Source organism: Panulirus ornatus, chromosome 5 (genome assembly GCF_036320965.1).
Source record: "Panulirus ornatus isolate Po-2019 chromosome 5, ASM3632096v1, whole genome shotgun sequence".
NCBI classification, from domain to species: Eukaryota; Metazoa; Arthropoda; class Malacostraca; order Decapoda; family Palinuridae; genus Panulirus; species Panulirus ornatus.
In genome coordinates, this window is record NC_092228.1 from 8,518,262 (window position 1) to 8,533,261 (window position 15,000).

The 15,000-nt window shown below is 51.8% G+C and overlaps 2 protein-coding genes across 3 annotated transcripts in view; one reads left to right on the plus strand and one right to left on the minus strand.

Annotated features, from left to right (window-relative positions):
* Positions 1–15,000, minus strand: part of LOC139748067 (uncharacterized) — a 142,309-nt gene that overhangs the window by 99,184 nt on the left and 28,125 nt on the right. For both annotated transcript variants that reach the window (XM_071660658.1, XM_071660667.1), the window contains exon 2: positions 2,479–2,550. In XM_071660658.1, coding sequence (XP_071516759.1) covers positions 2,479–2,549 — 71 coding nt within the window. In that variant the 5' untranslated portion in view covers position 2,550. The remainder of the gene's footprint in view (positions 1–2,478; positions 2,551–15,000) is intronic.
* The window catches only part of LOC139748035 (uncharacterized), a 71,469-nt gene that overhangs the window by 27,190 nt on the left and 29,279 nt on the right, over positions 1–15,000 (plus strand). The gene's annotated exons all lie outside the window — the stretch shown is intronic.

Below are 15,000 nucleotides of genomic sequence, written 5' to 3' on the forward strand. Positions count from 1 at the left end.
CTCTGGCTGTAAGGATCACTCTAGTCTACCTTGGTCACACAGGCGTTACCTTCCGTTGTTGAGGGATCAGAGTCTTCATCCTGACCTGTACCTTGCCTTTTCCCTCTGTAGAACACGAAGGGTCACGCGAGGATCGTGTCAGTGGCTGGATGAGATAATCACATTGGTCCAGGTGGCTAATCCCTGACGGCGAGAGAGGTTTCATCGCCGTCAGAGGGACGAGTGTTTGTGGAGTGAGGGTGATGTCGCTAGGGGGCCTGTTGACACGACCCCGATCCCAGTATGAACATGGGGTTCGGGTCCTACTAGGAGGAACTGCTCGCCTCACATGGGCCCGACCGGGTCTTGCTGGCCAATGTTTAAAGCAGATAAACATGTTGTTCCGGCACAGAAAAAGGGAGAGAGAGAAAAAGGCGGGTGATGACAGACGGAGAAAGAAATATATATAAAAACTAAAGACACAGATGTACACAATTATGATAACGGTGCACTTGTCTCCTTTTCTAATTAACCTTCAATGTTAGAAAGAAAAAGAGGTTAAATACCGGCAAATTCCATCGAGAGGTCGGTTAATCCTACAGACGTCTGAAAATTATAGATTTGTCGAGACGATAATTATTTTTCTTTTTCTTTTCTCTTTTCTAAAGTGTGAGTGCGTGAGGTGGGGGTGTGGGTGGGGGGACGGGTTAATTAGTTCCACTAGGGGTGGGGTGGGTGTGGGGAGTAAATTGCCACTCTACAAACTTAATTAATTTGGTGCTTTTTTAACGCTGTTCGTGGATAAGCTTAAGTTTTATTCGATTCTGTATATACTGCCAGGGGAGCACTCTCTCTCTCTCTCTCTCTCTCTCTCTCTCTCTCTCTCTCTCTCTCTCTCTCTCTCTCTCTCTCTCTTCTCTCTCTCTGTATGCAGTCGTAAGACTGCCCTCTCTGTGTGGGGGATATCCTCTGCATATTGCAGAAGGAACAGTTTCTCTGGGGTTATCCTATGTATACTGCAGAAGGTGTGCTCTCTCTGGGGTGTTATCCTATGTATACAACCAGAGAATCAGCCTCTCTGGGGGCTTCCCTACGTATACAACCAGAGGAGCATCCTCTCTGGGGTCTTCCCTACGTATACAACCAGAGGAGCACCCTCTCTGGGGTCTCCCCTATGTATACAACCAGAGGATCACCCTCTCTGTGGGGGGAAGCCTTCCTATATATTCGTTTATGAACTGAATTCAATTTGCATTATGACGTGCCTTACTGAAATCCCTTTTCATATCTTACTGACGCCATGTTTCCTCTGTTGCTTGTTTACCGGTGAGGTCATGAAGACGTCAAGCACGGTGCGTGCTATCTCAGGGTCACGACCCTTGTGACACACACGCGTCGTTCGATCGTTAGCCAAGTCGTTAGTGTTGGTGGTTAGTTCAGGGTAATGTGAAGGCCAGGGGGGGTCATCATCTGGTCCGCCTCCCTTCGACAGTGAACCCCGACAACCGATGCAGTCGTACGTGGCTCTACAGAGCTCTAAATGGTTCAGAAAGTCTTCAAACGGCTCTATGTCGATCTACAGAACTCTCCTTACCCCAAGACGTCTTCAAACAGCTCTATGTCGATCTACAGAACTCTCCTTACCCCTGGAGGTCTTCAAACAACTGTATGTCGATCTACAGAACTCTCCTTACCCCTGGAGGTCTTCAAACAGCTCTATATGTCGATTTACAAAACTCTCATTACCCCTGGAGGTCTTCAAACAGCTCTATGTCGATCTACAGAACTCTCCTCGCCCCTGGAGGTCTTCAAACAGCTCTATGTCGATCTACAGAACTCTCCTTACCCCAAGACGTCTTCAAACGGCTCTATGTCGATCTACAGAACTCTCCTTACCCCCTGGAGGTCTTCACACAAACAGCTCTATGTCGATCTACAGAACACCTAGATCCCCCTGCAGTTCTTGTATATGTATATCTACACAGCCGACACTGACTGTACGAGGCTCTATATGCCTTCATACTGCACTCAAGACTTCCTTCTTTCCTTCCTTCCTTCCTTCCTTCTTTCCTTCTTTCTGTCACGCTTCACAACAGCTCTACACCCCGGAACCCTACCCCGAACCCTACCCCAAACTCACCCACCCACCCACCCAACCTTTAAAACGAGTCAATAATATGAGGCTGCGAAACCAGGCGCCTGACAGCTCAAAATTGCTCTATTGGGCCATTTGCCCCGAGTGTCTTTCTATGAGGTGGCCTCGGCATCACACTTAGTTCCAAACAAGTGGGGAATACATACTTCGTCCCGACTGTGCGACCTTAGATGAACACGTCTGGAGACCGAGAGAGAGAGAGAGAGAGAGAGAGAGAGAGAGAGAGAGAGAGAGAGAGAGAGAGAGAGAGAGAGAGAGAGAGAGAGAGAGAGCACAAACGTGTTTAGCAAAAAAAAAGAGCAGTTTGGTGATGTGGTGAAAATACTATTGTATGTAAGCATTACCTTGTGAAATGGTGGCTGGTTTTCTGAAGTCTGGCTGGCCTCTCCTGCGTGAGCAGCGGTCCTCGCCACATCCTGAAACAGGAATATAAACATAACTCAACCTGCACCAAAACATCGTCTCTTCGATGTATATCAACTGACTGTTATATCTCTCTTGTGTCTCCCCTGATGATGTGATTATTACACGAAAGTGCACTTGGGAACTTTTCGTGTTTCACTTTCCCCGTGGACTCGTAGGAATATATATATATATATATATATATATATATATATATATATATATATATATATATATATATATATATATATATATATATATATATATATAAGGACTTTATTTCTAAAATAATGCAAATAACTCAATTGTCCCAAAAAAGGCAAACGAGACACCCCAGTTCACGGTGCTGCCCACATACAGAACCAACCACTCCCTCGCCTCCCTTCTAGATACAGACGTGAACTGAAGATACCCCAGCAGGCACTGGCTTGAACACAAAACTTAATAAAACATTGATGTGAACAGTTTTGTGTTTAATAAACATAACTAGACTTCCAGTAACGGCGATGTCTTCCAATTTACGTCTTATTCAGTTATTGTAGTCATTCATTCATTATCACTCGTCCTCTCATTTACATTCCAACCACCTCGATAATGGGGATGACCACTACATCCTCCACAGTGGTACAGGTCAATCCTCCACAGTGGTACAGGTCAATCCTTCACAGTAGTGCAGGTCAATACACTTCCGTTCAAAGATGATTCTTGCGTAAGCAACGTCTGGCCTCAACGTTGGGCCAGACGTGCGCAACTACAGTGGGTTGAGAATGGAACTTCTATTTGAGAGAGGTTGGTCTACTGGTCTCTCGTCCTCCAGTATATGGCGAGTCTAATCATCCTCAGACTCCTGCTAATCCTCTCTCCCCTGACGGTGGTGAGGTAGATATATGCCGTTGGAGAGCGCCTCCCGTTTGTCGCTGCCTGGTGACTTCGTTCTCAAGGGCGGCGTTGTGCCTGGGCATCTCTCTCTTTAGGTGGGTAACCTCCGTCCAATGGGCCTCGAGGAAGGACGTCATTCCTAACCTCCTCGTCTGACGGTGAACGTAACACGTCCTTGTAGTATGGCAGAGGTAGTCAGTCCTTCGGGGAATTTACTGTTCTGCCTGCTAGGCTCAGAGCGGTCGCCTAGACGACGAAAGAGGTTTGGTCACGCATATCGCTCTTCCAAGCTCCTATATACGAGATCCTCTTTCACCTACAAGAAGGAGGTACTCGCAAGGATATAGCTTTTTCTTCTTCCCTCAAAACTGAGGAAATTAATCTGTCTTGCGCTTCGACGCTTTATACATGTGAAGGCTGGCATGTTTACTGGTCTATGCCAGAAGAGTCATCTACACCGGACGAGGGAGGGAGGAAGGAGTCGTACCGTTCATAAGAGAAAAATTTCGCTGCGATCGATATTCCGATGCTAATAACTGCTGGTCGAGGAAAACAAAAGCCCATCGTTTATTGAGCCTCATATCCTTCTCTCATATGATGGTAAAGGTCTTGACTTTCATTTGTTCACGGAATGCCCCGAGTTTTAAGCTTCCTGTTGATGATGGAAACAGATCTCTGTATTTATGAACTTTCTTAAATATTATATATATATATATATATATATATATATATATATATATATATATATATATATATATATATATATATATATATATATGGAACCTCGCTCCTCTCCATCCACGTAATGCCCTCCCCCCACCTCCTCCAACCTTCAATCTTATGCAGAATTTTATAGCTTCATAAGCAATCTTGTGGCAACCATAAGACAAGCCCAAGTTTAAGAAAAAAAAAAAAAGAAAAAAAGCTCCATCAATATACCATGAACTACCTCGGCTTCCACGAGAAAAATCTTGTCTACAATCAGGACCAAATTTCGAAGCATACCTGAAAAGTGCACGTGGAGTCTCTGTTTGGAAAAATACTCCTCCATATATATATATATATATATATCCTGCCATCATTTCTCCGTCTCCCTGGGTACCACAGCTTTCTCTGCCTGTGCCACTACTACCACCACCACTGCACACAGCCTTTCTATCCAGTGATCCCCCCTTTGGTCGACTTACCTACCAGTTTTCCCGACCACATTCCCAAACATGCCTCGGTACATGGTTGACCACCAGAGAGGGTGTTCCTCTCTTCAGCGGCGTCTCAAGACAGCAGTTGGAACGTAGCTGTACACCTACGTCCTCTACCTCGGCAGTACACAGGTTAGGAATGCGGTGACTGCTTCCCCTGTGATGGGTGTAGCTTAGGGTTTGTTTACAGACGGACCATATGTCTTGTCATGTTACTTCGTTAATCTGCTCTTCAACAAATGTATATTCAGATGCATGTGCATTTTCCAAAATATGGTGATATATATATATGTATATGTATATATATATATATATATATATATATATATATATATATATATATATATATATATATATATATATATATATATATATATACTGGGTTCCACAGCTACATTCATAACAAAGACCCGTCAAGTCAGGAAGGAGAATAATGTGTCCGGGAAAAGCGCTCCTTTCAGAAGAACATACGCAGCACACCCTCCCTCCTGACGGTGCCTCAGCTGAGCAGTAGACTGACTTCTTCAGAAGCTGTGCAGGCCACTGAAGAAGCCTCGAAGATCTGCTGGTCAGGTTACGAGATAAACCACCCGAGGCTGGGGTGGATGAAGGGGGAGTGTATGCCCGTAGTAGTGGTGGCGGCGGCCCCTAGCTGCTGCCGCTGCTGCTGAGGGGCGTCCCACTACTGCTGGTGGTGTACCCCTGGCTGTCGGGAGCGTCTTTCTTGCCCTCTACCTGGACAGTGAGCTGGGCATCGACAGTGAGTTTTGTGCTGGAGCTGTGTGAGCTGGGCTTCGACAATGAGCTGGGGCTTCGACAGTGAGCTGGGCTTCGACAGTGAGCTGGGCTTCGACAGTGAGCTCATTAAAAGTCTCCCGGCCATTCTTCCCCCGAGATCCCAATGTTTTTGAACCGACGACAACAAAAGACTTTGTGGTTGAAGGAACACACACACACACACACACACACACCTCGCCCTCTCTCCCCTTCTATCTCGCCTGTGACAGACGCCTCCCCTGACCCTCCCGGGCAACGCCAGCCACCATGGAAGAGCAACCCTTCCTTGCGTGATCGTGTCAGGGTATGGTAGGTCACGACTACCAAACGCGCCCCTTATCATCACACCTCACGACCTGGGTCGTCCTCCTTCAGCAGGTACTGTTGCCTCCTGCAGCAGTCAATGAGTTCATCTCATACGCACATATACATCCTATGCTGAAGACGGTAGAGAGATGGAGCGAAGCGAGCCTCCATCTTCTCGGCCCTCTGCTTACAAGGCTTCGAAAAAGGAAGGAGAGAGAAAAAAAGAGTGAGGTCATTAGGCACGTTCTCCACTCCTGCCTCCACGCCCCTCCCTCATGATTCCCTCTCCGGCCCTGAGTCACTCATGAATCTTGAGCGACTCACAATGAGGAAGGTCGAGGAAGAGAAGACGTGAGGAAGAGGATTAATGGGTGAGCATGATGCAGGAGGAGAGATCTGAAGATCAGCCCGGTAGACATGACCAAAATGAGGAAGCATTACCACGAATCCCGACGCGGAGCGTTGGAGATGATTCCCGCCACCACACACAGCCACCACACACAGCCACCACACAGAGCCACCACACACAGCCACCACACATAGCCACCACACACAGCCACCACACATAGCTAAACACACACAGCCACCACACACAGCCACCACACAGAGCCACCACACATAGCTAAACACACACAGCCACCACACACAGCCACCACACGCAGCCACCACACAGAGCCACCACACACAGCCACCACACACAGCCACCACACACAGCCACCACACATAGCCACCACACATAGCTAAACACACACAGCCACCACACACAGCCACCACACAGAGCCACCACACACAGCCACCACACATAGCCACCACACACAGTCACCACACAGAGCCACCACACAGAGCCACCACACAGAGCCACCACACACAGCCACCACACATAGCCACCACACATAGCTAAACACACACAGCCACCACACACAGCCACCACACACAGCCACCACACAGAGCCACCACACACAGCCACCACACACAGCCACCACACATAGCCACCACACATAGCTAAACACACACAGCCACCACAAACAGCCACCACACACAGCCACCACACACAGCCACCACACGCAGCCACCACACACAGCCACCACACAGAGCCACCACACAGAGCCACCACACAGAGCCACCACACGCAGCCACCACACACAGCCACCACACACAGCCACCACACATAGCCACCACACGTAGCCACCACACGCAGCCACCACACACAGCCACCACACGCAGCCACCACACGCAGCCACCACACACAGCCACCACACACAGCCACCACACATAGCCACCACACATAGCTAAACACACAGAGCCACCACACACAGCCACCACACAGAGCCACCACACAGAGCCACCACACGCAGCCACCACACAGAGCCACCACACAGAGCCACCACACAGAGCCACCACACAGAGCCACCACACGCAGCCACCACACACAGCCACCACACACAGCCACCACACGCAGCCGCCACACAGAGCCACCGCACACAGCCACCACACATAGCCACCACACGTAGCCACCACACGCAGCCACCACACACAGCCACCACACGCAGCCACAACACACAGCCACCACACATAGCCACCACACATAGCCACCACACGTAGCCACCACACGCAGCCACCACACACAGCCACCACACGCAGCCACCACACACAGCCACCATACACGGCCACCACACACAGCCAACCACACACAGCCACCGCACATAGCCACCACACGCAGCCACCACACACAGCCACTAAACGCAGCCACCACACACAGCCAACCACACACAGCCACCACACACAGCCAACACACATAGCCACCACACGCAGCCACCACACACAGCCACCACACACAGCCACCACACATAGCCAAACACACACAGCCACCACACACAGACACCACACACAGCCACCACACGCAGCCACCACACACAACCACCACACACACTCAACCACACATAGCCAACCACACATAGCCAACCACACACAGCCACCACACACAGCCATCACACAGAGCCGCCACACACAGCCACCACACACAGCCACCACACGCAGCCACCACACACAGCCACCACACACAGCCACCACACATGGCTAACCACACACAGCCACCACACATAGCCAACCACACACAGCCACCACACATAGCCAAAACACATAGCCAACCACACACAGCCACCACACATAGCCACCCACACACAGCCACCACACACAGCCACCACACACAGCCACCACACACAATCACCACATATAGCCAACCATACACAGCCACCACACACAGCCACCACACACAGGCAGGAAGTTTAACGTTCTCTGGCACGACAAAGCAGGGGTCTGCAGGAGAAACCTAAGCGTTCTCTGGCACAGGAGAGAACCAGTCCTGCGGGTTGGAACTCCAGTGTTCTCCAGCACCACAGAGAACCAGTACTGAGGGGGGGAGGAGTCTGAACTTCAGTGTTCTCTAGCACCACACAGGAGCGACCGCGGGGAACTCCTTGCACCACACAGTAGAGAGGGCGGGGAACTCCTAGCACCACACAGGAGAGACGACGGGGAACTCCTTGCACCACACAGGAGAGAGGGCGGGGAACTCCTTGCACCACACAGAGTATGATATCAGGTAGCGACAAGCGCCGGGCACCATCTATTTGGCTCGCGGTGCCTGGCAACCCTGCTGAAGGTTAGAGCGATCTCACAACTACAACCCATAACTCACTCTCTCTCTCTCTCTCTCTCTCTCTCTCTCTCTCTCTCTCTCTCTCTCTCTCTCTCTCTCTCTCTCTCTCTCTCTCTCACACAGCGGCTAGGCTCAGCACAGCCCCACCCACCCCCTCCTCTCTCTCTCTCTCTCTCTCTCTCTCTCTCTCTCTCTCTCTCTCTCTCTCTCTCTCTCTCTCTCTCTCTCTCTCAGCGGCTAGGCTCAGCACAGCCCCATCCACCCCCTCCTCTCTCTCTCTCTCTCTCTCTCTCTCTCTCTCTCTCTCTCTCTCTCTCTCTCTCTCTCTCTCACACACACAGCGGCTAGGCTCAGCACAGTCCCACCCACCCCCTCCTCTCTCTCTCTCTCTCTCTCTCTCTCTCTCTCTCTCTCTCTCTCTCTCTCTCTCTCTCTCTCTCTCTCTCTCTCACACACACAGCGGCTAGGCTCAGCACAGCCCCACCCCACCCCCTCCTCTCTCTCTCTCTCTCTCTCTCTCTCTCTCTCTCTCTCTCTCTCTCTCTCTCTCTCTCTCTCTCTCTCTCTCACAGCGGCTAGGCTCAGCACAGCCCCACCCACCCCCTCCTCTCTCTCTCTCTCTCTCTCTCTCTCTCTCTCTCTCTCTCTCTCTCTCACAGCGGCTAGGCTCAGCACAGCCCCACCCACCCCCTCCTCTCTCTCTCTCTCTCTCTCTCTCTCTCTCTCTCTCTCTCTCTCTCTCTCTCTCTCTCTCTCTCTCTCTCTCTCTCACAGCGGCTAGGCTCAGCACCGCCCCACCCACACCCTCCTCCCGGTGTGACGCCAGTCAACCTTCGTGAACCACCTGTTGCCCCTCCCCCTCCCCCCAACACACACACACACACACACACAACCCTCCCTCCCTTCCCCCCTCCTCTTATCCAACTCTACAACCCCTCTGGGGGCGTGACCCTGGCGCGTCATCACAACAGGAGACAGCCCAGCCCAGCCCACCGCAGCCCAGCCCACCACAGCCTCTGCAATATATATGTAAATCACCATTGTGAGCTCTGTTGCCTTTTCTCGTGTTTATTCGTAGACTTGTTGGTCATTACGGGTGTGTGTGCGTATGTGCGTAGTGTGCGTATGTGCGTAGTGTGTATGTGTGTGTGTGTGTGTGTGTGTGTGTGTGTGTGTGTGTGTGTGTGTGTAGTGTGTGTGTGTAGTGTGTGTGTGTAGTGTGTGTGTGTGTGTGTGTGTGTGTGTGTGTGTGTGTGTGTGTGTGTGTGTGTGTGTGTAGTGTGTGTGTGACCATTAGGGCCAAAGGATCAGGGTGGGAAGGTTAGGGCTGAGGGAGAGGTGTCAAAGCCTTTATTACAGGATCAGGGCTGGAAATCAGATCCAATAATAAAAAGAAAAGGCTTTCTTAGAAAATGTGTTGTTGCGTGGGTAACACACGGTTGACTGATCATTGAGGCAAGACAATGATATCCATCGAGAGATATATGTTCAATATACACAAAAATCAGAATGAAAATCAAGACAGAAATACATTTGATGAATTACGAATGGATGAATAAAAAAAAAAAAATGAGGGGTCGTGAGGGGAGACGGGTGATATGGGGGTGAGGAGCGATAAGGGAGTGAGGGGTGATGAGGTGAGGAAGGGGAGAGGAGGAGAGACACGACAGCTAAGGAGATTGACAGGCGAGGTAAAGTCTCGGGTCAGACCAGGTCATGCAGGTAGCGCGAGGTCAGGGGAAAGCCATCCAGGGGTATGATGACGGACCCTTCCTGACACCAGTGTAGGCTGGGGTATGTATGATGACGGACCCCTCCTGTTACCAGTGTAGGCTGGGGTATGTATGATGACGGACCCCTCCTGACACCAGTGTAGGCTGGGGTACGATGACGGACCCCTCCTGTTACCAGTGTAGGCTGGGGTATGATGATGACGGACCCTTCCTGACACCAGTGTAGGCTGGGGTATGATGATGACGGACCCCTCTTGACACCAGTGTAGGCTGGGGTATGATGACGGCGTCGGAACATCACTGGTGACTAGGTATGATTACTGCCTTATGACACCAGTGGTAGCCAGGTCGAATGACCGGGTCATGACACCAGTGGTAGCCAGGTCGAATGACCGGGTCATGACACCTGTGGTGGCCAGGTAGAATGACTGGGTCATGACACCAGTGGTAGCCAGGTCGAATGACTGGGTCATGACACCAGTGGTGGTCAGGTCGAATGACTGGGTCATGACACCAGTGGTGGTCAGGGAGAATGACTGGGTCATGACACCAGTGGTGGTCAGGGAGAATGACTGGGTCATGACACCAGTGGTGGCCAGGTCGAATGACTGAGTCATGACACCAGTGGTAGCCAGGTAGAATGACTGGGTCATGACACCAGTGGTAGCCAGGTAGAATGACTGGGTCATGACACCAGTGGTAGCCAGGTAGAATGACTGGGTCATGACACCAGTGGTAGCCAGGTAGAATGACTGGGTCATGACACCATTGGTAGCCAGGTGTAATGACTACCTCAGGACACCACTGGCAGCTAAGTAGGATAACTCAGAACCTGAAGTGGGGCCACAAAAGAGTTCCTAGCAACGTCGGTCGGTGTGTGGTGTGAGGGACCCTGATCACACTCCAACACCACCACAGTCTACAACCCCTCCCTCCTCCTCTCTTCCTCTCGGTAGGTCAAGGCAAGCAAGCCACTCACACGGATCACTATTATTTCGACCACTGATCTCCTGAGCTGCCTCCATGTGTCCCAACCCTTGTAACTTGGACCCATAGCACGTGCTTGGCTGCTGCTTCCTACAACTTGCGTGCGCAGACCAGCCACACGAAGATTGACCGTTATGTCATGCCGGGTTCTTATCACCACAGAGGGGAAACTGTGGGATCCTCTTCCGTCTTCTGTCCTTCCCTCCTTCAGCCTGTGAGTCTACTGACGTGTTCCCTCCAGTTTACTTTTGTCCTCTGAAGTGACAGCGAGAGACTTGGTGGACCGAACAGACTGGAAGGGTCGGTGGCCCAGTGAGCCAAGAGGAGGAGGAGGAGGAGGAGGAGGAGGAGGAGGAGGAGGAGGAGGAGGAGGAGGAAGAGGAGGAGGAAGAGGAAGAGGAAGAGGAAGAGGAAGAGGAGGAGGAGGAGGAGGAGGAGGAGGACGACAGGGGTGGAAATGAAGACTGACATGTCTGACTACTTGTTTGGATTGACGGCGACGTGGCTGGCTGGCGAAGGTCCAGTTCCGCAGGTTGTTTTGAGGGTGTTCGGAAGGGCGACATGATGATGATGTCGTCAGGATAGGCTGTGCCAACGGTGTTAAACCCCCCCAAATAGGGGGGGGGAGTTCTCAGTGTACCTGGATCAACAAGCAGGTGCATTCAACCCGGTGTGATCTGCAAAGGACTGAGCGAAGTACACAAGAGGTTCCATCTTCGTGCCCTGCGGGACGCCTGAGCCAAAAGAGCGACTTGATACTCCTGAGGGCTGACCCCCATGGAGAACGCGAGGGCTGACGACGCTGACCCCCATGGAGAACGCGAGGCCTGACGACGCTCAATGAGAAAGTCTGCAAGCCATGAAATGAAACCCTCCCCCCCTCTCTCTCTCTCTCTCCGGCCAAAGTTGATGACTCTGGTAAAGTCGACTGGGGGGGGGGAGGGGGTGATAACCCCAGAGATCTTCCACCCCCACTTCCTCTCTCTCTCTCTCTCTCTCTCTCTCTCTCTCTCTCTCTCTCTCTCTCTCTCTCTCTCTCTCTCTGGGTACCGGTGGATAAAGTGCGAGGGGAGAGAGAGAGAGAGAGAGAGAGAGAGAGAGAGAGAGAGAGAGAGAGAGAGAGAGAGAGAGAGAGAGAGAGAGAGATGATGGCGGACACTACGAAGCAGCGAGTGGTGAATGTCTTCGTTATCGGACTTAACGAGGGTTTATGGAACCCTTAAAACGTTTGGGGAAACCCGATTCTACACAAAACTTTCAGCAGAGGAGGAGGTTGACGGGCCCAGGGGGTTGGGGGGGATGGCAGGGGAGGGGGGGGGGGCGTAACTCGTAACTGTGGACAGCTTGATGTAGGAGACAAGTTCTGACGGCGACGGCGACGGAGGAGGAGGAGGGTAGATCTGCTGGCTCTCGTGTATGGAAGAACGCCACGTAGGCGCTCGTCGCAAGTAGTAAAGTCAAGCGGGTGAAATTGAGCCCGCCTTACCTTGAAGCTGTACAACTCTCTAGGGACATCCAACACACGGACGGAGTGTGGTAAGGGATGGACGTGGTATTGAGGTGGAGTCCCCCCCCTCCTTTGACCGAGAGTGGCGAACTGACTGCTGATAATAAACTTGGGCTGGTATCCCACTGGAGAAATGACCAACCGTTGGAGGAGGTGGGTGACTGGACTGTGAGGTGTCTAAACGCTCAAAGCCATCTCAGATCTTTCAGTTCTGCCTACCACCGGCTGGTGATGACGGACCGATTCAGGTGTCGTAGTGTGGATGGGTGATCAAGAGTTCCTCAAGGTACATAATGTGTTTTACTGACGGCATCGTTGCACGGGTCCCTTGGAGAGGTGAGTGTTGTAGTAAATGGCTACAGGTCTTGTTGGTGTATGCGACTCAGTGAAGGGGGCTACCTGTATGGTGCTGATGTAGTCTCCCCCACTCAGTTTCCACGTCATCCACTTTTATAGCATTTCAGTCCAGAGATACTGGAAAACTTCTCCCCGCAAAAAATTCCTCTGTCAAAAAACGAAGCAGGACCGAGTTGGTGTGTGTGTGTGTGTGTGTGTGTGTTGAAGTTTTATTCCCGGGTGTTGAGTCGTCCCTCGTAGAGGCGGAGGACCAGAAAGCTCATACTGTGTGGCCTGCGACGGATGGGCGGCGCTGGCCAGGGTAGCACCAACCAGCATCAGTCAGCTTCGCAGAAGCGTCTGCGATTCTGTCACGCATTCTGAAACGATGATGCTTCGAAAGGGTTTCATCCATGGAGCAGTGGGAGGAGGTGGACGGATCATACAGCTCATGGTATTGATGGAGGCAGTGTGGCGAGGGTGAGTGGAGTGGCGAGGAGGTGGCGTATGAAACCCACATTACTTCCACATCCTCGAGAATGTCACGAGTGGAGAGGGACGGACGAATGTCTTGCCTTTTTCCGACAGAGCAGCACCACGCCCTCCTCCTCCTCCCTCTTCGCTTGATGTGGTGCCTGGATGATAATGAGGACAAGGACGGAGCTGAGAATCCGCAGGGAAGTTCCTCGTCTTAGGAAATGCCAGGCCCCTGCGGTCGCAGCAACAACACCCACTGACCCGATACAGTGTGGGAACGAGTTGAGTGATCTTGCTGGGCGAGGGACGCGCCATTTGCCAGCTGCCGGTTGCTAGTACGAACGACGGGGAAATGAGTCACAGAATTTTCGCGACGTCCTCGAAGATGAGACGACGGGGAACTGATTACTGAACGTGTGGATCTCGAGAGCAACTTCGACTGTCGGGTAGATAAGGGAGACTTCTAGTCCCGCACTGATACCGGAGCAACTTCGACATCGTCGGGTAGATAAGTGAGACTTCGAGTCCCGCACTGATACCGAAGCAACTTCGACACCGTCGGGTAGATAAGAGAGACTTCGAGTCCCGCACTGATACCGAAGCAACTTCGACACCGTCGGGTAGATAAGGGAGACTTCGAGTCCCGCACTGATACCGGAGCAACTTCGACACCGTCGGGTAGATAAGAGAGACTTCGAGTCCCGCACTGATACCGGAGTTCTTCGGTCCGATCACCGCCACGCCCCAGAGGGTAGGCAGACGACACCACTTGAGTACATCACTGGTGGTTTGTGGCGGGACACACGACTCAAGCAAGACACCATCGTCCGTCACCCAGCGCCACTGCGGGCCACTCTCTCTCTCTCTCTCTCTCTCTCTCTCTCTCTCTCTCTCTCTCTCTCTCTCTCTCTACTCCAGGAGGACGACATTCACCCGTTCACATAAATCTTTAAAAGGGGAAATAAATTAATGTATTGATCTCAGGATAACTAGCGTGTGGGTTGAGCTGCGACACAGTCGTTCTCGGTGTGGATAATGCTAGGCCGGAGCTGAGGGAGAGGCAGGCACTGACACCGACCGCTGTGCAGGTGGGCAGCACGTCCTAGCCCCAGGTCAGGGGCGGAGGAACTGAAGATAAGGGGACTCTTGACCTGGGGGAGGGAATGGTTCCTAGGTGTTTTAAGTATATGGGAAGGCCGTCTGTGAGAAGGAGAGGTGAGGGGGTGTTTACGTGAGGGTGTCTTAAAGAGTACCTGGATCAAGTTAGAAGTGGTGGGAAAAGAAGAGGAAGGGAAGCCTAAATGACGAGGGTTCATACAACATAATTGGGTTCGATCGTAGTTCTCGATTATCATCATCTAACCCCGCGCCCACCAGCCCAGGTGACCCGTCATATTCCCCCCACGTTACCATCATCTGACCTTCTGTATCATTACTCGCCATATTCCGCCCCGGGGAATCGATATGCTCCTTTTCTTTTCTAGTCCTACCCATCCCACGACGAAGGAGACCTGTGGGAGGGAAGAGGTGATGGTGAGGAGGAGGAGGAGTGTGGGTTGGGAGGTAACGCTCGGCACCTGGGCGCTGTGCACCTCCCTCTCCCC